A 24711-nucleotide genomic window follows, 5' to 3' on the forward strand; every position below is an offset into this window, starting at 1 on the left:
CACGAAAATAACACTTTTTCTAAGGATTCTAAGCAATAAAAGCATACTATCAAATTTACAAAATAGAGTTTTTCTAAGGATTCTAAGCAATAAAAGCATACTATCAAATTTACAAAATAGAGTTTCTCTAAGGATTTTAAGCAATAATAGCATACTATCAAATTTACAAAATAGAGTTTTTCTAAGGATTCTAAGCAATAAAAGCATACTATCAAATTTACAAAATAGAGTTTCTCTAAGGATTTTAAGCAATAATAGCATACTATCAAATTTACAAAATAGAGTTTTTCTAAGGATTTTAAGCAATAGAAGCATACTATCAAATTTACAAAATAGAGTTTTTCTAAGGATTTTAAGCAATAATAGCATACTATCAAATTTACAAAATAGAGTTTTTCTAAGGATTTTAAGCAATAGAAGCATACTATCAAATTTACAAAATAGAGTTTTTCTAAGGATTTTAAGCAATAGAAGCATACTATCAAATTTACAAAATAGAGTTTTTCTAAGGATTTTAAGCAATAGAAGCATACTATCAAATTTACAAAATAGACTTAGATACCTGACCACAACCCTAATAGATTTAATGTTTATGTACCTGATACGATAATAACAACAGTCGCAGTATCTTCATTTCCACCTACATCGGACGCCATTGCAGTAATTGTTACGGATGTACCGTAGCCTAACGAGCCAGAAGAGGGCTGAATTTTAGTCGTTATCATCCCCGAAGAATCGATAGCGAAATACTCCTCGCTGAGACTCGATTGGTCAAGGGTGTACGTTATTACACCGTAAGCTCCCGCGTCGTTGTCTGTTGCCGTTACCGTACCGACGCTTGTTCCGGCGCTAGCATAATAACTGATGTAATACGTGTAAGATAGCGGGGAAAAGATTGGAACGTTGTCATTAACATCGTCTGTAATACAAATGGAAGCTCGTGATTTAGTATAAAAGTTCTGATAAATACATCGTTAATACTGAATAATAGTATTAATATAATCGTTATACAAGTAAGTCATTAGACAGAAATAATAATACGGTGCGACCGAATGCCCGTAATACATTTAACAAGGCATTTTATGATATATGTAAATTGCAAACTAACACAAACAAAATAATAATTGTAATAATAAGTATAAGGGAGGGTGGGATGCTTTTTGTTTTTATTTAAGTCAAATACTGGACGGGATGAAATTAAACTGAACAATGACCAGATCGGAGTAACACATAAGCGACTATGGGTGACTGCGCATAAAAGTATTTGCCATAATTATAACATTTTCCGCTAAAATGATGTAAATTGTAATCCAAAAAAGTAATGTTGAGATTACATTCTATTGCCCTTAATCAAATGCAGTATTATTTTTATGGTTCAAAAGTATGTAGACAATTTATTATAATATGTAATACGTAAACACTCATTGAAATACTATATATATAATTTACTGAATTATGAGAATTCTAACAAATATACTTATCAACTGCAAGAGCATTGAATCAGATGTAAGAAAGAAAAATTATATTTTCAAGGTTTTGAAGGTCATATTAAAATTGTCACATTTTACATTACGGAACACGAAGTAATGATTATATGAACCCTTTCACAGGCAAAGTCATTTGAGGAATACTAAAATGGTTTTATCACATGAGACATGTGGAAGTTAAATATATTAAGAACCAGATATTATTCTATCAATTATCATTATGGTACCCAGCACAGAGCATTCAAGGCAAAGGCTAACAGAAATACAAAATATGTTTACATATTAGAACAAGTAGTAAATACTAATTCTTAACTTTTGATGTAAAGGTAATGCACCAGTCAGTTGTTACCACAGCTCCAAGGTCCGGGGAATAGCGGGGACTTTGACTTTCGGTCCAGCCAACCGAGGGTAAAATCCGCGCCCTGCGGAGATGAACTGATGATGAAATCCCCGCCAAATGCCCCCGCACCCCAGGGACCCTAGGCCCATTCCCCGCTATATTTATAAAACAAAACCAACACATTCACTCGGCACTGCGTGAAAGGTAAAAACACGGCCTATTTCCCTGGCTGTCTCCGGTTAACCCCCGGCCCTGCGGGGGGGGGGGCATGGTTACAATTGACTGGTGCATAATGGTCAATATGACTACATGCTTGTTTCACTAACAAACACTACGTAAAATGCTTACTGATGGTTATAGTTAGGGTGGCAGTGTCGGTTAACCCCCCGTTATCCGTTACGGTCACTGTGCAGGGAACTGTTGTTGGAAGAGCATTGGCGTCAAGGTCGTAGTTAGACTGGAATTTTATCTACAAGAAAGACTGTCACATCATTTAAATATTCCCAATGTGGTCATTTTTTTATTTGTCAAGTTCGGATTTAGTTGGATAAAAATCATAATTTGTTTACTTTTGTGAAGAAGTTAGAAATAAGACCAGTATAAGAAATTATTACACTGCTATTTTCTTAATAATCTAATAAATATATATTACCATGATCCAATATAAAGAGTTACAGAAACATACAATATTGATCATTTTGATATTTGTTATACCAAATGTATAGGGCGCGCTTTAACACTAGTCAATGACCGAATGTTCACAAACCTCCCAGGTTGTTGGATGCATGTAGAAATAGCCCGTCTGCGCACCGCAATCCAATAACAATGTCTTTGAATCTCCATTGTCAGGGTCTGTCAAGCCAAATGAGGGTGTACCAATCACTGTGCCAGCCTTCATAGGGAATAACAAATAAGAATTACAAATGGTCTGTTAGCATCTGAACCCTTATCTTTATTTATCCAGCCCACAGCTTAAAGGAGGAGAAAACATATTGATTTGCCATGATTTTCCAAGGACTTGTTTATTAACAGAAAATAACAATCGTTTAACATATGTAATCAGTGTGTGTATACCATTATAAATTACTATTATTATATTATATGTATAAATAACGTCATATATGCTACGTCGGAAGGCAACATCTTGCTTAAAATGAAGACTTAAATCAAAGATAACTTTTCTTTTACAACACTATTTTAAATGAAACAAAGGGCAGTTTAAAAAGCTTAAAGAGCCCCGCATTTGTTTTATTACCGAAGTTTGATAAGGTGATTAATTTCATCAAACACTTCGACAAACCTGTTTCCAAAATAATGTTTTGACAGTGCTCCGTCAGACGGCCGTATTGTGAAAAGGTTTGTCGAAGTGTTTTAAGAAACTAAACTCTCAATCAAACTCTGGTAAAAGACCGAAGGCGGGGCTCCGTAAGCGGCGTCGACTGCGCCATGTTTCATTTAAAATGGTAAACAAGTAGTGAAGTTATCTTTGTTTAAGTCTTTTTTTCAAATCAAAATATTTCCTTCCGTCGTAGCATTTATGACGCAATTTATCACGTGGTATTCTCACACTGGTAATGCTCTTTTCCGAACAAAGAACACAATAATCATGATGTTAGTAAATGTCGTGTCACCCTAACTTCTTCGTGCTATTATTTGATTACAGCTTTTGTGCATGCTGTTCAGGTTTTTATAAAGATAACTATACCAGTGTGTTTATACCACGTGGAAAATTACGTCAGAAATGCTACGTCGGAAGGCAATATTATGCTTCAAATGAAGACTTTAAACAAAGATAACTTTACTATTTATTTACCATTTTAAAGGAAACATGGCGCAGTCTACGCCTCTTTAATAGCCCCGCCTTGTGAGTTTGATAGAGAGTTTAATCTCAAAAACACTTCGAAAACCCTTCTCACAAAACGGCCCTCTGACGGAGCACTGTCAAAACATTCTTTTGGAAACAGGTTTGTCGAAGTGTTTGAGAAAACTAATCACCTAATCAAACCCCAGTAATAAAACGAAGACGGAGCTCTTTAAGCGGCATAGACTGCCCTTTATTTCATTTAAAATAATGAAGAAAAAAAGAAGTCATCATTCGAAGAAAACTGTTGCCCTCCTAAGTAACATTTATGACGTAACTTATCACGTGGTATACACACACTGTTTACATAAAAGGTGAGTAATCATACACACGTTGCCCTCGTCCGCAGAGAGACTGTAACTAGCCTGACCGAACGACGGAGCCTCGTTTTCGTTTGCAATGATAACGGTCAATGCCGCCGCATCTGACGTCACAGGGTCTGCTACTGTGACACTTAAGTCAAACGATGTTGCTGCAATGGTCTCGTAGTCAATTAGTGCTGAAGTTGTTATTCTCCCGGCTGAAGGCAATACATTATAGTTGTGCATTCACTGATCAGAAAAGGGAAAATGTGACTTCAATTGTAACCTCATAACAAAGTTATAATACAAAACATATCATGAATTAGGTACGGTAGCTCTTAGTGTCAAAAAGCATAAAGTTATGCACCAGCCAATTGTAACCACGGCCCCTCCAGGTCCGAGGAATAGCGGGGACTTTGACTTTCGGTCCAGCCAAGCCCGGGAAAAAACCCCGCCCTGCGGGAACGAACTGATGGTAAAATCCCCGCTATGCCCGCACCCAGGGACCCTAAGTAAGGCACATTCCCCGCTATATTTGGCGCGAATACAAAACCAACGCATTCACCCGACACTGCGGGGCCACCGGGAAGGTAAAAACACGGCCCATTTCCCCGGCTATCCCCTGTATATCCCCGGACCTTGGGGCCTTGGTTACAATTGACAGGTGCATTTAAAGTAAGAATCCTTTCATAGCTAAGTGTATTCACCATAACAATTTTCAGTGAACAGAAACATTCAAATGTGAGTTTAACTGCCTGACTCCGACCTTGATTAAAGACTTTCATTACACGGTCGAAAAGAAATTCAGTGTACATGGCAATATTAACATTGTGAGAAATGCTAATGAACAAAATAAGTTTGATTTTGAGATTGGAAAAAAAATAATAGTAGGATGTTTTTGTTCTTTAACTTGGGCGAATCGAACCATGAACATTTCGTATACAGGTGTATTATGTTAGTGTGTTCCAATCATACTTTTTGACATTTGGTCCCCATTGGTAAATTAACTTAAGGCGTTGTTAAGCCACTGAGCTATTTATCTTCATCATTTCGGAGTTCTAAACAAATGATTCATCAGTATATATTCAAAGGTTCCTAAAATAAACTTCATACTATTGAAACATTACTTTCTGAATAGTCCAGTGACATGATGTCCTAAGTTTTATATTTGTATTCTATGCGATTACTATAAGGGTTTATTTTGCATTAACGGCTATTCTTATGGTACGATTTTATTAATTAAATACTATGAGTATTGATGTGGTCCAGGATGTACTCTCTATGTTTAAGATTTAGAGAGCTACCTCATGTTAATATTTTGTTCAAGTTTACCCTTTTAATTGCTTCAATCAATTGGGTTTGAATAGAATTGTAAGGAAATTAATGGTTGTCGCATACATAAAACGCTAAAAATGCCATTTTATCCAGTCTGAAGTTTCCCTTTTTGCATTGATTTTATAAATTTCATTTTATTTTATTAAAAAAACAACCTACTGTCACGGTCGATCGTGAAATATCCGGTGCCACTGGTGGGCGACGAACTTGTTATAGCAAACGTGCGTGTTTGTGAAGCATCGGAATCAGAATAGGAGACGTCAAAAACTGAGGTTCCTACAGCAACGTTTTCTGTGATCGTTACAGTGGATGGCAGGTTGGTCAAAATAACGGGGTCGTTAATATCTGTAAATAAAATAACTAATGAAAATCACCACCGTCTAAATGCATGCATTTATTTATTATATATAAGACGTTATTTTGAGTATATTCGGGAAGGGGGATCGTCGAAAGCATTAACATAGCATCGAGAGAACATGTCAACTCCCGCATTGCACAGACATAAATGGTATTTAATTTTGGAGAGAATTAGTAATAATCCCGAACTACAAGAACATGATTAACTACACTTTCAAGGGTCGGCTTACCTCTATCACCCACTTAGACAGTTTTGAGAGTTAAAGCTGCAGCCTCGCAGATTGGACGTTTTAACAACTTCTTCTTTCTTTATTGTTTGTCTTGGAACGAGACATTTTATGCGAAAATGCATGGAAACCAGTGACATAAGACTGCTGACAAAAAGTTTTTTTTTTTCATATTTAAGTTCAAAAGATGTTTTATGCACTTTTCTTAAACCGTTAGTAACGCTTTTAGCTATAAAATATTTATTTTCGAACGGAAATACGAAAATCTGCGATCTGATCTTATGTCGGCAGTCTTATATCACTGGTTGCAGATAGTTACGCAAAATTTGCTCATTCCAAGACAAAAAATTGTCAAAACGGTAAACTGTGAGAGTGCAGCTTTAAAGACGGCGATGTTTTTATCTTCCATTATAACCTTCTCGATAGTAATATATAACCATTTTTCACACAAATTTTAAATGTAAACTGCCATCTTACCCGCTAATGTTATAGTAAGAAGCCTCGGCCCAACCGTGTTCTTTGAATCAGACACGGTGATTTCTAGGTCATATCCAACCGTCGTGTGTCCGGTTAAGTCAGTGTTGATTTGAATTTGACCCGCTATGAAGGTGTAACATTTGTTTAAAATTCAAAACTTTATTGCATTTCATATACAGGTTTTGTAAAACGTAATTTGAAAAAAAAATCCAATATTTTTCAATTTAGTTTTCATTTTTATCAATTTATTATTTCATCCTCAATACATTTTGTACGTGGAAATGTTGCCACATATAAATGCATTCGAAACTCCTCAGCCATTTTTATCGAAAACAACATCGGATGTATTTGGACGGTTTACATACTCAAAAAGCTGTACGTTTAAGTCCGCTGCAAGTAGATCGCGTAGTAATTTTATTTAGCAGTTAAACTTCATGACATTACTCTTGGGAATCTTAATTATGTTTGCTATAATACACTTCACTGATAATTAATGTAAACTTAAATCAATAAAATACGACTCAAAAACACTACAAGTAATTAATGATATAATTCAGAAATGTTTGAAGTACTTCAACTAATGTACAGGCATATTCCGAGGTTGTTTTCGATAAAAATGAGCGCGAAGTTCCGAACGCTATACTAGGTGGAAATTATGCGGTTTACAAACATGATTAAAATTACAATGCTATAAAGTTTTATGTATAATACAACACTTTACTTCGTAAAAGTTTATTAAAACATAATTTATCTACAAGTATCAGTGAAAGAAAGTCAATCTTACAGTTAAAGATTTCGAAAGGACCGCAGGACGGGCTACATGACATGGTGAAAGTCAAATCGTCCCCTTCAGCATCGGTCACTAGAACGGTAAACGCAGTCGTACCAACTGGATCGGTCGTAGATATGGACGTAGAGTCTAAAATGAGTATGCATGCATTAAGTTAATAAAAAGTTAATTATATAAGGAATTACTATGAAGTGGGTTTTTTCTTAAACATTACCGCTGTTTATAGAAGTTAATATAAAGTGATTATTAGTACATTTATTAACAACAAAATAAAACTTGTAACCGTATTAGACCTTCAGATGCCTATTGACAAGCCCCCCCCCCCCCCCCAATTAATTTTGAAAGTTATGATTTTCTCAAAGTTTAAGCAAAACGCCACAAAATAAGCTATGTTAACGCCCCGATGGATATAACCGACATTTAAACTTCACTTACATAAAACCATTGTCTACAAAATCTCTCTCCTCCCTCTGCCCCCTCTGCGGAAGCAAATATGTTTTTCCCCTCCTCATAGCCTACATGTTCTTTATTCAACATAGTGTTTGAAATATATTTGCTATCGATAATCGAACTGAATCAAGTATTTCGATTTACTAAAGTTCATAATATCAGAAAGAAACACATTCTTTATACATAGTATCATCATGATTTTAAATGGTTAAACCTGGAATCAGTACGTGTGATGCTATAGTCATGCTTTTGCAATTTCCAAAATCTTTTTCGGTCTTTAATAACATAACGAAAAAACATAACAACACACCACATACGTAATAATTGCACATCAATTGCAAAATTATGCACAACGCATCCTGTAAGTTATCTTAGCATTTTATCCATGGAAAGCATATTAAATATCAGAACCAGCTTAACATTCAATAACCTGTCATATTGAACATTTCATTAGAACATCTTAATTTCATAAAACTTTCACAAAAGAAACAAGTAAATTAGTTAATCAAGGACAGTAATGTCAGGTGCTTCCAGGTTCCCTGGTTCATTGTTAGTTAATCAAGGGCAGTAATGTCAGGTGCTTCCAGGTTCCCTGGTTCATTGTTAGTTAATCAAGGGCAGTAATGTCAGGTGCGTCCAGGTTCCCTGGTTCATTGTTAGTTAATCAAGGGCAGTAATGTCAGGTGCTTCCAGGTTCCCTGGTTCATTGTTAGTTAATCAAGGGCAGTAATGTCAGGTGCTTCCAGGTTCCCTGGTTCATTGTTAGTTAATCAAGGGCAGTAATGTCAGGTGCGTCCAGGTTCCCTGGTTCATTGTTAGTTAATCAAGGACAGTAATGTCAGGTGCTTCCAGGTTCCCTGGTTCATTGTTTGGGGTTATTACCATTGTTATCAATATGTTATAAACGATATTATTTGAAACGACTTGTTTTGGTCAGCCAGTTTTTGATATAGATCTCCACATTTAAGAAAATGCTTACTGGTTCATTCTGTACGTTTTTAGCACCTATGTTCATCCCAAATCTTGTATAAAAACCTCAAAACACTCTGCTAAAAGAATAATTGTCATAACATGTTGGCGGTTATATAGTAAGGGAGACACGGTTAATGAGTTATGTGTGTAAAGCACGTATGAAATAAATGTTCTACCTGTATTTAATTGAACTTATTTGATTGAAGTAAAATTGTTTTATATATTTATATAGAACAAAAGAAAAAGAGGGGAAACAGTCTTTGAGGGGAAGAAAGATGAGGGGGAAGAGAAGGGGGAGATAGAGAGGAAAAGAGGGTAGAAAATAGGAGGGGAAGAAAGATTAGGAGAAAGAGGTAAGTAGAGGGGGAAGAAAGAGAGGAGAGAAAAGGGGGAGAAAAGAGGAGGGGAAGGAAAGGAGGAGGAGATAATGGGAAGGACAGAATGAGGGGAAATGAGGAGGGAAAGATTGAGAGGAGAGAAAGGGGAGGGAAGAAAGAATGGGAATGAGAGAGTGGAGAAAATGGGGATTGAAAAGAAGAGGGGAAGAAAGAGAGGAGAGGAAGGGGATAAGAAAGAGAGGAGAGAAAGAGGGGAAAAAGAGACGTGGACGAAAGAGAGGAGAGAAAGAAGAGGTTGAGAAGGAGGGAGAAAGAGGAGGGGAGGGAAAAGAGGAGTTAAAGGGAAGGACAGAATGAGGAGAAAAGAGGATGGACATATTGAGAGGAGAGAAGGGGAGGGAAGAAAGAAGGGGAATGAGAGCGAGAGGAGAGAATGGGGATTAAAAAGAAGAGAGGAAGAAAGAGAGGAGAGAAAGGGGAGGGAAAGAAAAAGAGGAGAGGAAAGGGAAGGGGAAGAAGGGGAAAAGGGGGAGGTAAAGAGGGGAAGAGAGAGGGGAGAAGAGGGAAGAAAGAAAGATAAAAGAGTTGGACGGAAATTAGGAGAGAGGAGAAATAGAATGTGGTAAAGATATTGTTGGAGGTATGGGAGAGGTACAGGCAAAATTATAAAGTGACAGGGGAAGAAGATTGAGGAAGGAGATAAGATGCAGGAGTTGAGAGGTTGAAAGCACATAAGAAAGTTATTGAGATTTAAGGAGTAAAGAGGGGAGGGGGTGTAATGGAAAAAAATAAGTTTGGGGGTAGGCAAAGATAAGAAAGTAATCAATAATTAAATAGTAATTTGATAGATCTCGAAATATGTGCGACCACATACACATGTACGATGGTGGCTCATAGAGCCTGAAAGAAAGACAGAAGACAGATCTTGTCCATGCACGACCACACGTACGAGCGGTGTCTCTCAGAGCCAGTTTCGAGAACCAGCACCGCTAGTTTCCGTACAAATTCATCCAAGATTTGATACCCTGGGGTTTTATCATAATACAAAACTTGAAGGTTTAAATGGCAGATTTATATTACATTTCCGTGGAAATGATATTTGTATAAATTCATGCAGTGGTGCGAAATAAAACCTGCATGTTATAATATTATATTTTAAGAGCTTTATGCTGGAATGACAATACTTCAAAAATGAGTTAATTGCCTTATTTTGACTATTTCATATTATTTTCTGCCTTCCATTTATTGCATTTTCAGTCTATTTATATTATTATTAAATATTCTATAAATAGGTGTATTATTATAATAACAATGATATACAAAAAGCCTTTGGTCATTGCAATAAAAGGTGCGAAAATATGGCCATGAATGAAAATATTACTGTACGTTGTATACCGACAGAAAATGTTAGATTAACTCTTGAAATGTGAAGAGTTCTGAAACATTTTCGTATATAGTGCGACATAGAGGCACCACGCTGCCGCATAATGTCGCCGGCGCATACATTATGCGGCAAATATATCACTGCATTTAGGTTGCCCCGCATAAAGCACCATTTGAAATACGTAAACATCGCATGAAGATGTTCGTTTATTTATTATTGACAGTTTTGTGCAAACAGTTGATACAGTTTTGGGCAAACAAATGACTAACATGAAGGAAATGAAAATGAAATATTGTGGCCGAGAACATTAACAATAATTTTGCTTAACCTAATGCAGAAAACGCATCATTACAGAAAAAAGTAATTTATATTTGTATAGAAATGTCCTAAGTTTTGATTCGAAATTTGAAGCCAAAAATGTGGGTGGGTGGGGGGGGGTCACCTTATATCTAGCAGGCTTGATTACATAAACTAGTTGTGTAAAACTCCGGCCATTCCTGTATCCTACCATGCAAAAGGTTACCATGCTCGCTGAGCCTGAATTTCGTGATGATCTAGCCTTGCAAGACTTCGGTGGCAACCCTGGAGAAGCACGACTTCCTCGTTACCGCAGATGAATCATGGCTACCTCATTATCGTAGGTGAATCACGGCTTCTGCGTTATCATAGGTGTATCACGGCTTCCTCGGCTTTCTCGTTATTGAATCACGTCTGGAGAAGCACGTCTACCGCGTTATCTAGGTGATTCACGGCTTCAGCGTTATCATAGGTGTATCACGGCTTCCTCGGCTTTCTCGTTATTGAATCACGTCTGGAGAAGCACGTCTATCGCGCTATCTAGGTGATTCACGGCTTCAGCGTTATCGTACGTGAAACATGGCCTCCTCATTTTCGTAGGTGAATCACGTCTTCTGCAATCCGTAGGTGAATCACGGCTACCTCGTTACAGTAGATGAATCACGGCTACCTCGTTATAGGAGGTGAATCATGGCTTCCTCGCTATCGTAGGTGAATCACGGCTTTAACGTTGTCTAAGGTGAATCACGGCTTCAACGTTATCAAAGGTGAATCATGGCTTCCTCGCTTTCGTAGGTGAATCACGGCTTTAACGTTGTCTAAGGTGAATCACGGCTTCATCGTTATCTAAGGTGAATCATGGCTTCCTTGCTATCGTACGTGAATCACGGCTTCAACGTTATATAAGGTGAATCACGGCTTCATCGTTATCTAAGGTGAATCACCACTCTTTCGTTGTCGTTGGTGAATCACGGCTTCCGCGTTATCGTAGGTGAAGAGCGGCTTACGCGTTATTATGGGTGAATCATGGCTTCCTCGCTAAAGATGGACCCTTCTTCCGCGCGTTATAGTACAAATACATGTATAGGGAAAAACAATCGACGCCTTTTCATCGTTATCAAAGTGTGCCATAGATTTACTAAATTTGGGACGAACCTGGGTTCTCAAAATTACCAGAATGAACCAGTAAGCATTTTCTTAAATGTGCTGATCTATCTGCAAACACATGCGTTCTGTTACCGGAAAACAATAACAATACCTTTGATTGACCATATCACGGTATCAGAGGAGAATTACACGAAAGAGAATGGTATAAAATTGTTGTTTTGAAGAATACAGTGCATTGAGTGTCTTATAACAGGATTAATCTAAACCCACTGTTTTGTCTTTCAATTTTTTTTGCGTTTTATATACCCCTTTTAAATGGTTTAATACTTAAGATAGGAATTATCGCTACGACTATCACAAAAAAAACATTTCTCATTTATAAAAAATACTATAAATATGTATTTTGGCTAATTGAAATAAGCGACTTAAGCCTGTTAAGCTTAAGAAGTGTCGAGAAATTGGGGCCGGGGATTATCATGCCAAAAATTCCTTAAACTAGGCCTTTAAATACTGAGTCATGGAAGGCTTGGTTCCGATATAGCATTAATTGCTCTCTATGTGTAAATTTCGGGCAAGGTGAAACTAATAAAACAATTAGATAAATACACACTTTGCAGGTTGACAAAAACAGGAGCAGCGTTTTTCAAAAGATAGACGGTGAAATCTTCTGAATCCGAGCTATATCCATCCGAACAGTCGATGTTAAAAGTGTAAGAGTTTGTTGCTTCATAATCAAAGCCAGGATTAGACTTGCTGTAAATGCCATAATCTGAAAATATAATAAAATAAAAGTTTTGAGAATTTGAAATTTCTTTTTAAATTTGTCGATCGAAATTAGGAACTTCTTCTTGACCACTACTTTAGAATTAATTCAGATACATAAGTAAACTTTTCTCTGATTTAAAATGACGTGTTTTCAATAGCAAAGCACGCAGGAACATGTTCATAATATCAAAAGGAAACAATCTGGTTTCCTCAATGACGTTTTCAAAATACTGCTACGTTCAATGTCAAGGTTTCCATGTTAAAATACATTTTCACACACCAGTTGATGACGGTATCTGCTTAACCAGGAAGGGTAACGTGGTTGGTACTCCTGCCGCAAGCGAGCATGTAACGTCATTAGCTGAGTCAGTGGCGGTGACGGTGAATATAAGCGTCTCTGCTGTAACATCCTCGCTCAGTGATTCGGATGCTGGGAGGTTCTGGATTACTGGCGGCTGAGGAGTGAAACGTTGCTTTATGTTTTTCGATGTACAGAAATGTAATACGAATACGTGTGTATTTCAGAGAGCATTCATAATTATGCAGTTCTGAGATTATTTTGAAAAAATCCATTACGTCGTTTGGTCATAAATATTTTATTATTGTGTGATAATGATAATATTTTGTTATTGTGTGATAATGATAATATTTTGTTATTGTGTGATAATGATAATATTTTGTTATTTACGCCATACAATTATTTAATCTATCCGGGTACATAATACATTTTCACTCTGCTATGAATTATATAATAGCAATCTTTTACATCTAAGTAGTGAAGACAAGTCTGGATCCCATTATAAATAAGCATTTACACTGGTGCAAAAGTTTTACCAACTATTTTTGCAAATGTCGACCTAATTTTGCTACTAGATTATACAAATATTTGAGTTTGGTTTGTGGTCACCAAGCCGGACAAGTGGGTTTTCTCCGGGTACTCCAGTTTCCACCACAACACAAGACCACACTCTCGCGTAATATCGTGCCAACGAAAGTTATTGATAATACGCTGTGATTTCTTGTTTATTAATCGTTGTAAAATAAATGAGTTTAAAATAGATTAAAAAGATATTATCATCAAATTAAATATTCTAACAGTATTGTTTAAATCCTAGCAAATGTTATGTGATTCAATGGGACAAATAGTACGTAATTGTAGTTATTGATTCTATAAATTGATAAAACATGTACTGAATAAATGTAATATCTTAGACAAGCACGAATGAACTTAATATAAAATGTTCAATTAGATAAATAGTGGGTGAATTTTTACCCCATTCTATTTCGTAGAGAGTAGAGAGAGAGAGAGGAAACATGTGCAAAATAAACCGACACAAACATTACAAACTCACAATGCTTTTGGACATTGTAATGCAGAACTATTCACTCCTTTACAATCTCGCAAATATGACACGCATTTGTACAATGAACTCCGGGGAATAAGTACAAATGTTCTTAGATTTGATCCTTTTTGGCATTGACGGATATGAATTAAATTTGATTACCAATTGGCAAACGCATTTGTATATCGAATACCTTAAAGCTGCACTCTCACAGATTGAACGTTTTGACAACTTTTTTTATTTTTTGTCTTGGAACAAGCCATTTTTGCAAAATTGCATGGAAACCAGTTATATAAGACTGCTGATAAAACAATTGACCGATATTTATATAATTTAAGTTAAAAAAATTGATGTTTTATGCATTTTTCTTAAACCGTTGATTTTAGCCATAAAACATTAATTATCGAAAGGAAATATGAAAATCTGCGATCTGACCATTTGTCAGCAATCTTATATCATTGGTTTGTAGATATTTACATAAAAATTTGCTCTTTCCAAGACAAAAAAAAATTAAAAAAACGTTTTAAAAACGGTAAATCTGTGAGAGTGCAGCTTTAAGATGTCCATTCATCCAAATACCAAATCATCAAAGCAAACGATCAACCAAGCATGTGTACATAGTTCAAACTTCAAACACACTCCGGCATTGTATTTAAAAAAAATTAACTGGTAGTTTATATATTAAATAATGATTTGCCAATTCTTTTATCACAGTATTACCACAATCAAGTTTACGAATACTAAGCGAACCATGTATTGGCCAATGTTTAACTTTGTTTTGAAAGCAGACGCATTATTTTCAGCTATTACATGGTCTGGTTAATATTACTTATGAATCAGATTTTAAGAGATCGTACGGAAAAGTTATTTTGATTAAAACATTCTCCTGATATTCATTTTGATTAAGAACATTTATGAAACCAGACCCCATGAGATTCATTATGATTAAGAACATTCATGAAACCAGACCCCTGTGATTCATTTTGATTAAGAACATTCATGAAACCAGTCCCCTGTGATTCATTATGATTAAGAACATTCATGAAACCAGACCCCTGATATTCATTTTGATTAAGAACATTCATGAAACCAGTCCCCTGTGATTCATTATGATTCAGAACATTCATGAAACCAGACCCCATGAGATTCATTATGATTCAGAACATTCATGAAACCAGTCCCCTGTGATTCATTTTGATTCAGAACATTCATGAAACCAGACCCCATGAGATTCATTATGATTAAGAACATTCATGAAACCAGACCCCTGATATTCATTTTGATTAAGAACATTCATGAAACCAGTCCCCTGTGATTCATTATGATTCAGAACATTCATGAAACCAGACCCCATGAGATTCATTATGATTAAGAACATTCATGAAACCAGACCCCTGATAATCATTTTGATTAAGAACATTCATGAAACCAGTCCCCTGTGATTCATTATGATTCAGAACATTCATGAAACCAGACCCCATGAGATTCATTATGATTCAGAACATTCATGAAACCAGTCCCCTGTGATTCATTTTGATTCAGAACATTCATGAAACCAGTCCCCTGTGATTCATTATGATTAAGAACATTCATGAAACCAGACCCCTGATATTCATTTTGATTAAGAACATTCATGAAACCAGACCCCATGAGATTCATTTTGATTCAGAACATTCATGAAACCAGTCCCCTGTGATTCATTTTGATTCAGAACATTCATGAAACCAGTCCCCTGTGATTCATTATGATTAAGAACATTCATGAAACCAGACCCCTGATATTCATTTTGATTAAGAACATTCATGAAACCAGACCCCATGAGATTCATTTTGATTAAGAACATTCATGAAACCAGTCCCCTGTGATTCATTTTGATTAAGAACATTTATGAAACCAGTCCCCCTGAGATTCATTTTGATTAAGAACATTCATGAAACCAGTCCCCTGTGATTCATTTTGATTAAGAACATTTATGAAACCAGACCCCATGAGATTCATTTTGATTAAGAACATTCATGAAACCAGACCCCTGATATTCATTTTGATTAAGAACATTCATGAAACCAGTCCCCTGTGATTCATTTTGATTAAGAACATTTATGAAACCAGTCCCCCTGAGATTCATTTTGATTAAGAACATTCATGAAACCAGTCCCCTGTGATTCATTATGATTAAGAACATTCATGAAACCAGACCCCATGAGATTCATTTTGATTAAGAACATTCATGAAACCAGTCCCCTGTGATTCATTTTGATTAAGAACATTTATGAAACCAGTCCCCCTGAGATTCATTTTGATTAAGAACATTCATGAAACCAGTCCCCTGTGATTCATTTTGATTAAGAACATTTATGAAACCAGACCCCATGAGATTCATTTTGATTAAGAACATTCATGAAACCAGCCCCCTGAGATTCATTTTGATTAAGAACATTCATGAAACCAGTCCCCTGTGATTCATTTTGATTAAGAACATTCATGAAACCAGTTCCCCTGAGATTCATTTTGATTAAGAACATTCATGAAACCAGTCCCCTGTGATTCATTATGATTAAGAACATTCATGAAACCAGACCCCTGATATTCATTTTGATTAAGAACATTCATGAAACCAGACCCCATGAGATTCATTTTGATTAAGAACATTCATGAAACCAGACCCCTGATATTCATTTTGATTAAGAACATTCATGAAACCAGACCCCATTAGATTCATTTTGATTAAGAACATTCATGAAACCAGCCCCCCCCCCCCTGAGATTCATTATGATTCAGAACATTCATGAAACCAGTCCCCCCCCCCCCCCTTGAGAATCATTTTGATTGAGAACATTCATGAAACCAGTCCCCTGAGGTTTATTTTGATTAAGAACATTCATGAAACCAGTCCCTCTGAGATTCATTTTGATTAAAAGCATTCATGAAACCAGTCCCTTCGAGATTCATTTTGATTAAAAGCATTCATGAAACCAGTCCCTCCGAGATTCATTTTGATTAAAAGCATTCATGAAACCAGTCCCTCCGAGATTCATTTTGATTAAAAGCATTCATGAATCAGTCCCTCCGAGATACATTTTGATTAGTAACTTTCATGAAACCAGTCCCCCTGATATTCATTTTGATTAAAAGCATTCATGAAACCAGTCCTTCTGAGATTCATTTTTATTAAGAACATTCATGAAACCAGTCCCCTGATATTCATTTCGATTAAGTACATTCATGAAAGCAGTCTCCTGATATTCACTCACATCATTGGTAATTGTGACAGTAAATGTAGCTGATGCTGTGTTATCACACTGGTCAACAACTTGGAACACAAGCCGGTCTACTGTAGATCCAACGTCAGTTAGGCTGCTAGCTGTTGTCAAAATCTCTAAGAGAAAATTATGAATAAATTTGATACATGTGTCCTTTGAAGAAAAACACTGTTGGGGCACGCTGTCTCTATTGACACAACATGAAAGTAGGATTACTGAAGATTAATTAATAGCTTGCCGTATGATCTTTTACCTAATTTGTCTGGTGTATTTTAAAACCAATCATTCATTATTGAACTGCAGTCATAATAAAATAACCCACCATTTTTGTAACAACATAGCTAGTAAACGATTATAATAATAAACCAAGTGGCATATGTAAGTTCAATATTTTAAACAATCGAAATGATATAAAACGATCTACTTGTTGTCGTATCGAAAGCATATCTGGCGTTTGTTGTCATTGTGACGTCAAGTGTGTCAACGTCATATGAGTCTGTGTCTGTGACGGTAATGGTGACCAGGCTTGTGGCGGCGGCAGCGGCATTGGTTATGGACGTCGATCCGGGGAGATTTGTGAATGAGGGGTCATTATCTGAAAACGATTCATATGTAAAATGCAATATTCTTATTACACTTTTGTCAACTAACACGAGGAAAACTTAAAAACACATTCAAACATATCGAAACATTCAACCATTGCTGTGCTAAGGCTGGTATTTATTCTCATATATGGTCAGTTTAAGCGCAACATTTTCCAAGTAAAAACCAATACCTTCAAAATTATAAAGCTATAATGCACCAGTCAATTGTAACTACGGCCCCTCCGGGTCCGGGGAATAGCGGGGACTTTGACTTTCGGTATAACCAAGCGCCGGTAAAAAACTCGCCAAATGCACCCCATGGACCCTAAGTAAGGCACATTCCCCGCTATACTTGGTGCGAATACAAAACCACCGCATTCACCCGGCACTGCAGGGCCACCGGGATGGTAAAAATACGGCCCATTTCCCCGGCTATCCCCGGTACACCCCGGACCTTGGGGGCCGTGGTTACAATTGACTGGTGCATTAACACCATACCATACCCGTATTTTAACATAAAACATGTGTTGCTAGTAATAACGAGAACACAGACTTGGAAACGATATTTTAACAATGCTGACCAAAAAAAACGTTTCTTAATACAATTTATATTCCATTTGGCGTTTAATTCCTAAATCGTCATGCAAAGGTCATTCCACTGTGAGTCCGTCAAGAAATCAAGCTGAAGCGTCACTTCACAAAGAATTAATATACAATTAATCCAGTTTGCATTCAGTTCTATGTTTTGTCTAAATTGGGAAATTTAAAGGCGAACACTTAAGGTTATTGCAAAAACATTTGTTTAATTATGATGCATTATCATGTTTAACTCATTTGACTTTATAAACATTTGATAAAGGTACTGATGACGAATAAACATTAGGCTTTATCAATGTTTTCTTTTTAATAGCTACCTACGTGGCCAGACATTCTCATGTTTAAAATGCTTCAACCTCTACTTTACCGCTTTAAATCAGTAATAAAGTTTGACAAATGCAACAACACCGCCATTTATCCAAAACTTGTCACGTGACTGAAATCTGTTAACTCAAGAAAAGATGTATAATATTTTACAATAATATTCAGGTTGTTATCAAACCTTTTCAAAACTTTTTGAATTCACACTTCACTATCCAATGTAATCAACTTACTCGGATGGAGATCCACTCACATGTAATCAACTTACTCGGATGGAGGTCAACTCCTATGTAATCAATTTACTTGGATGGAGGTCAACTCCTATGTAATCAACTTAATTGGATGGAGGTCAACTCCTATGTAATCAATTAACTTGGATGGAGATCCGCTCCCATGTAATCAACTTACTCGGATGGAGGTCAACTCCTATGTAATCAATTTACTTGGATGGAGGTCAACTCCTATGTAATCAACTTAATCGGATGGAGGTCAACTCCTATGTAATCAATTTACTTGGATGGAGATTCGCTCCGATGTAATCAACTTACTCGGATGGAGGTCAACTCCTATGTAATCAGTTTACTTGGATGGAGGTCCACTCCCATGTAATCAACTTACTCGGATGGAAGTCAACTCATATGTAATCAATTTACTTGGATGGAGATCCGCTCCCATTCAATCAACTTACTCGGGGGGGGATCCGCTCCAATGTTATCAACTTACTCGGATGGAGATCCACTCCTATGTAATCAACTTACTCGGGTGGAGACCCGCTGCCAGGTAATCAACTTACTCGGATGGAGATCAACTCCTATGTAATCAACTTACTCGGGTGGAGACCCGCTGCCATGTAATCAACTTACTCGGATGGAGATCTGCCCCCATGTAATCAACTTACTGGGGTGGAGATCCGCTCCCATGTAATTAACTTACTCGGATTGAGATCCGCTCCCAAGTAATCAACTTACTCGGGGGGGGGGGGATCCACTGCCATGTAATCAACTTACTTGGATGGAGATCTGCTCCCATGTAATCAACTTACTTAGATGGAGATCCGCTACAATGTAATCAACTTACTTGGATGGAGATCCGCTCTGATGTAATAACTTACTCGGATGGAGATCCGCTCCCATGTAATCAACTTACTCGGATGGAGATCCGCTCCGATGTAATCTACTTACTTGGATGGAGATCCGCTCCGATGTAATCTACTTACTTGAATGGACATCCGCTCCGATGTAATCTACTTACTTGAATGGACATCCGCTCCCATGTAATCTACTTACTTGGATGGAGATCCGCTCCGATGTAATCTACTTTCTTGGATGGAGATCCGCTCCGATGTAATCTACTTACTTGGATGGAGATCCGCTCCGATGTAATCTACTTACTCGGATGGAGATCCGCTCCCATGTAATCTACTTACTCGAATGGAGATCCGCTCCCATGTAATCTACTTACTTGGATGGAGATCCGCTCCCATGTAATCTACTTACTTGGATGGAGATCCGCTCCCATGTAATCTACTTACTCGGATGGAGATCCGCTCCGATGTAATCAACTTACTCGGATGGAGATTCACTCCCATGTAATCAACTTACCCGGATGGAGATTCGCTCCCATGTAATCAACTTACCCGGATGGAGATTCGCTCCCATGTAATCAACTTACCCGGATGGAGATTCGCTCCCATGAAATCAACTTACCCGGATGGAGATTCGCTCCGATGTAATCAACTTACTCGGATGGAGATTCGCTCCCATGTAATCAACTTACCCGGATGGAGATTCGCTCCCATGTAATCAACTTACCCGGATGGAGATTCGCTCCGATGCAATCAACTTACTCGGATGGAGATCCGCTCCGATGTAATCCACTTACTCGGATGGAGATCCGCTCCGATGTAATCCACTTACTCGGATGGAGATCCGCTCCGATGTAATCCACTTACTCGGATGGAGATTCGCTCCCATGTAATCAACTTACTCGGATGGAGATTCGCTCCCATGTAATCTACTTACTCGGATGGAGATCCGCTCCGATGTAATCTACTTACTCGGATGGAGATCCGCTCCGATGTAATCTACTTACTCGGATGGAGATCCGCTCCGATGTAATCTACTTACTCGGATGGAGATCCGCTCCGATGTAATCTACTTACTCGGATGGAGATCCGCTCCGATGTAATCAACTTACTCGGATGGAGATCCGCTCCGATGTAATCAACTTACTCGGATGGAGATTCGCTCCCATGTAATCAACTTACCCGGATGGAGATTCGCTCCCATGTAATCAACTTACTCGGATGGAGATTCGCTCCCATGTAATCAACTTACTCGGATGGAGATTCGCTCCGATGTAATCTACTTACTCGGATGGAGATTCGCTCCCATGTAATCAACTTACTCGGATGGAGATCCGCTCCGATGTAATCAACTTACTCGGATGAAGATCCGCTCCCATGCAATCTACTTACTCGGATGGAGATCCGCTCCCATGTAATCAACTTACTCGGATGGAGATTCGCTCCCATGTAATCAACTTACTCGGATGGAGATTCGCTCCGATGTAATCAACTTACTCGGATGGAGATTCGCTCCCATGTAATCAACTTACCCGGATGGAGATTCGCTCCCATGTAATCAACTTACCCGGATGGAGATTCGCTCCCATGTAATCAACTTACTCGGATGGAGATCCGCTCCGATGTAATCAACTTACTCGGATGGAGATCCGCTCCCATGTAATCTACTTACTCGGATGGAGATCCGCTCCCATGTAATCTACTTACTCGGATGGAGATCCGCTCCGATGTAATCTACTTACTCGGATGGAGATTCGCTCCCATGTAATCTACTTACTCGGATGGAGATTCGCTCCCATGTAATCTACTTACTCGGATGGAGATTCGCTCCCATGTAATCAACTTACTCGGATGGAGATTCGCTCCCATGTAATCAACTTACTCGGATGGAGATTCGCTCCCATGTAATCAACTTACTCGGATGGAGATTCGCTCCCATGTAATCAACTTACTCGGATGGAGATTCGCTCCCATGTAATCAACTTACTCGGATGGAGATCCGCTCCCATGTAATGAACTTACTCGGATGGAGATCCGCTCCCATGTAATCAACTTACTCGGATGGAGATCCGCTCCCATGTAATCAACTTACTCGGATGGAGATCCGCTCCCATGTAATCAACTTACTCGGATGGAGATCCGCTCCCATGTAATCAACTTACTCGGATGGAGATCCGCTCCCATGTAATCAACTTACTCGGATGGAGATCCGCTCCCATGTAATCAACTTACTCGGATGGAGATCCGCTCCCATGTAATCAACTTACTCGGATGGAGATCCGCTCCCATGTAATCAACTTACTCGGATGGAGATCCGCTCCCATGTAATCAACTTACTCGGATGGAGATCCGCTCCCATGTAATCAACTTACTCGGATGGAGATCCGCTCCGATGTAATCAACTTACTCGGGTGGAGATCCGCTCCGATGTAATCTACTTACTCGGATGGAGATCCGCTCCGATGTAATCTACTTACTCGGATGGAGATCCGCTCCCATGTAATCAACTTACTCGGATGGAGATTCGCTCCGATGTAATCTACTTACTCGGATGGAGATTCGCTCCGATGTAATCTACTTACTCGGATGGAGATTCGCTCCCATGTAATCTACTTACTCGGGTTGAGATCAGCTCTTATCCCGTATGAGCGGTCATTAGTTACAGTGGCACCACTCCAGTCGACTTCGTCCCCAACAATTTTCGTGGCTAAGGCCATATAATTGTTTTGATCAGCCTCACCGTTGCCGCCGTCCTTGTGGGTGATGATATCCGCCCCGTCAGTCCACCTGCGGATTTGATTTAAGAAGCGAGTGTGGTACGGCTGAATAAGAGCAATGGATACTCATCATAATCAAGACTTCAAACCTCGGCGTAGTTGATTAAAGCGGAAAGTCAAAGCGAGTAACCTTGGCGTTTAAAAACTGTCACTGCAATGCTAAGAAGAATAGTATTTCGCTTTAAACAGCATGTGTTGCTTTTACTTTAAAGACTTCTTTATAATTAATAAAGAATCTGCGTAACCAGTATAGTTACATGCTAGAAAGGACCCGATCTTCAGTGCTGCATTACAAAGATGTTCGTTCAACTGTATCGTTGAAACGTCCATCGGACGTCAACGTGATCGAGACGTTGCATGTGTATTTATACCTAATACACATTATCACCATACATGTAAAGAATACAGGAATACATTATAAACAATATCATTAAATAGAACCTACAGGGGCAAGCCTAGTTGAGTTTAAATAATTAACAACGTTCTTGTTTATAAGTGCAACTGACATTTAACAGTGTGTGTATATCACGTGATAAATTACGTCATATATGCTACCTAGGAAGGCAACATTTTGCTTTAAAAGAAAACTTAAAAATATGATAATCTTTCTTTTTCTTCACTATTTTAATCAAAACAAAGGGCAGTCAACGCCAGATAAAACGCTTCCTCTTTGTGTTTATTCCGGGATTTGATTAGGCGATTAGTTTTTTTCAAACACCTCGGCATACCTGTTTCCAAACACAGGTTTTTACTGTGCTTCATCACGCGGCGGTTTTGTGAAAAAGTTTGTCGAAGTGTTTTCAAAAGCGTATAATCAAACTGTGGTTAAAGACCGAAGGTGGGGCTCTTTCAGCGGTGTAGACTGCGTTATGTTTTATTTAAAAGAGAGACGAAATAATAAAGTTATTTTTGTTGAAAGTCTTTATTCAAAGAAATATATTGCTTTCCGACGTAGCAATTATGACGAAATCACGTGGTATTCACGCACTGTTAAATTTACTTTCACATTGGAACGGTCAGCGTTCACTTTGGGTGGGGGGGGGGGGGGGGCGGTGAAGGGGGGTTGGTTAACTAATGTAAGGTACCAACCATAAGAAAAATATGCTAAGTCTTCTACTTTTCGCGACTGAGTCTTACATAAATATATTTCGAAAACTTATTTTACTTAACTGCTCGTTTTATATCGCCACCTTTCTGCAGTAATACAACACATTCGTTTAAGGATGTTTATAAAAGAAGCCGTTGTTTAGACTCTGCATTAAGGTGATGACTTGCGTTTTTCAAGCATTATGCTGTTTTATAGAAGAGGTATTCAGCAAAATCGCCAAGGAGTAAACTATAAGCATACCATCCGATACGGTCCTGATCTTTCACAGTTATTCTTTTACCCGTCGTTATCGGAAATGTAACCTCAGCGTCGGCAGCTGAAAAGGGGATACAGCAAAACTATCGTTTTCCAAACAAAATTACATTACAAAGCAAAATGTAATCAATTATTAATTCTGTGGTCTGCTTCTTGTTCACGAAGAAATCACTGAATACACTTTAATTTATACTTAAAGTATATTCTAGTGATTATCTTAGATAGAATGTGCCGTATATGTCTGAGATGTTCCGCGAAAGCAAAATAATAAAGTGTCGTCAATTCAATTACATAAACTTATACATTGTGAAAGACTAGTAACATAGAAGGATTATTTATATATTAACATCGATCAGTCTTGATTGTGTATATCATGTATGTAAACAAATAATCTAACTAATTTTGAGAAAATTTAATAATTATCAAGGGAGGGAACTCTTTCTTAGCGCCGAATGTTTAATTGTCCGCCCTTCTTTATTTTGGCGCCTTTCTCACTTGTTCTCTAGTTTTAATCCGGTTCGGACGTGTGTTTTCATTATTTCGGCCAAATTAAATTTATATTTTACATTTGTCTTTGTTTTTCCTGAGCGCAATAATTATCCCCGGCCGATACACTCGTAGGTCAACGTAAGTCAGGAATTGGTCGGAGAAAAAACATGCAGCAGACATAGAGATTTGAGGATTGCTTCAATAAAGAGTCTCAACCTGTATTAATTCAAATCTGTATAAACGTTACAAAATGAAGCATATTTCCCTCAACTTTCTTCTCATTCTCAATACTGCATACGGTAAAATTCGCTCAAATATGACGCAAAATATTGTAACTACGACACAAAGATAATTTCAATGTACGACTAAAATCGATTAAGATCTTTACTGGAACGGCCCCATTC

General features: G+C 37.8%; 1 protein-coding gene across 1 annotated transcript in view; it reads right to left on the reverse strand.

Moving 5' to 3' along the window:
- Nucleotides 1–590: 590 nt before the first annotated feature.
- The window catches only part of LOC128204709 (cadherin EGF LAG seven-pass G-type receptor 2-like), a 32188-nt gene continuing 8067 nt past the window's right edge, over nt 591–24711 (reverse strand). The window contains exons 5-17 of the mRNA XM_052906111.1: nt 23804–23879; nt 22296–22465; nt 17517–17687; nt 17084–17208; nt 12770–12944; nt 12335–12493; nt 7171–7305; nt 6387–6509; nt 5485–5670; nt 4021–4208; nt 2594–2719; nt 2176–2296; nt 591–919 (exon numbers count right to left, since the gene is read on the reverse strand). Of these exons, the coding sequence (XP_052762071.1) occupies nt 591–919; nt 2176–2296; nt 2594–2719; nt 4021–4208; nt 5485–5670; nt 6387–6509; nt 7171–7305; nt 12335–12493; nt 12770–12944; nt 17084–17208; nt 17517–17687; nt 22296–22465; nt 23804–23879 (2084 nt within the window). The remainder of the gene's footprint in view (nt 920–2175; nt 2297–2593; nt 2720–4020; nt 4209–5484; nt 5671–6386; nt 6510–7170; nt 7306–12334; nt 12494–12769; nt 12945–17083; nt 17209–17516; nt 17688–22295; nt 22466–23803; nt 23880–24711) is intronic.

This window comes from Mya arenaria, chromosome 10 (assembly GCF_026914265.1).
Source record: "Mya arenaria isolate MELC-2E11 chromosome 10, ASM2691426v1".
Taxonomy (NCBI): Eukaryota; Metazoa; Mollusca; class Bivalvia; order Myida; family Myidae; genus Mya; species Mya arenaria.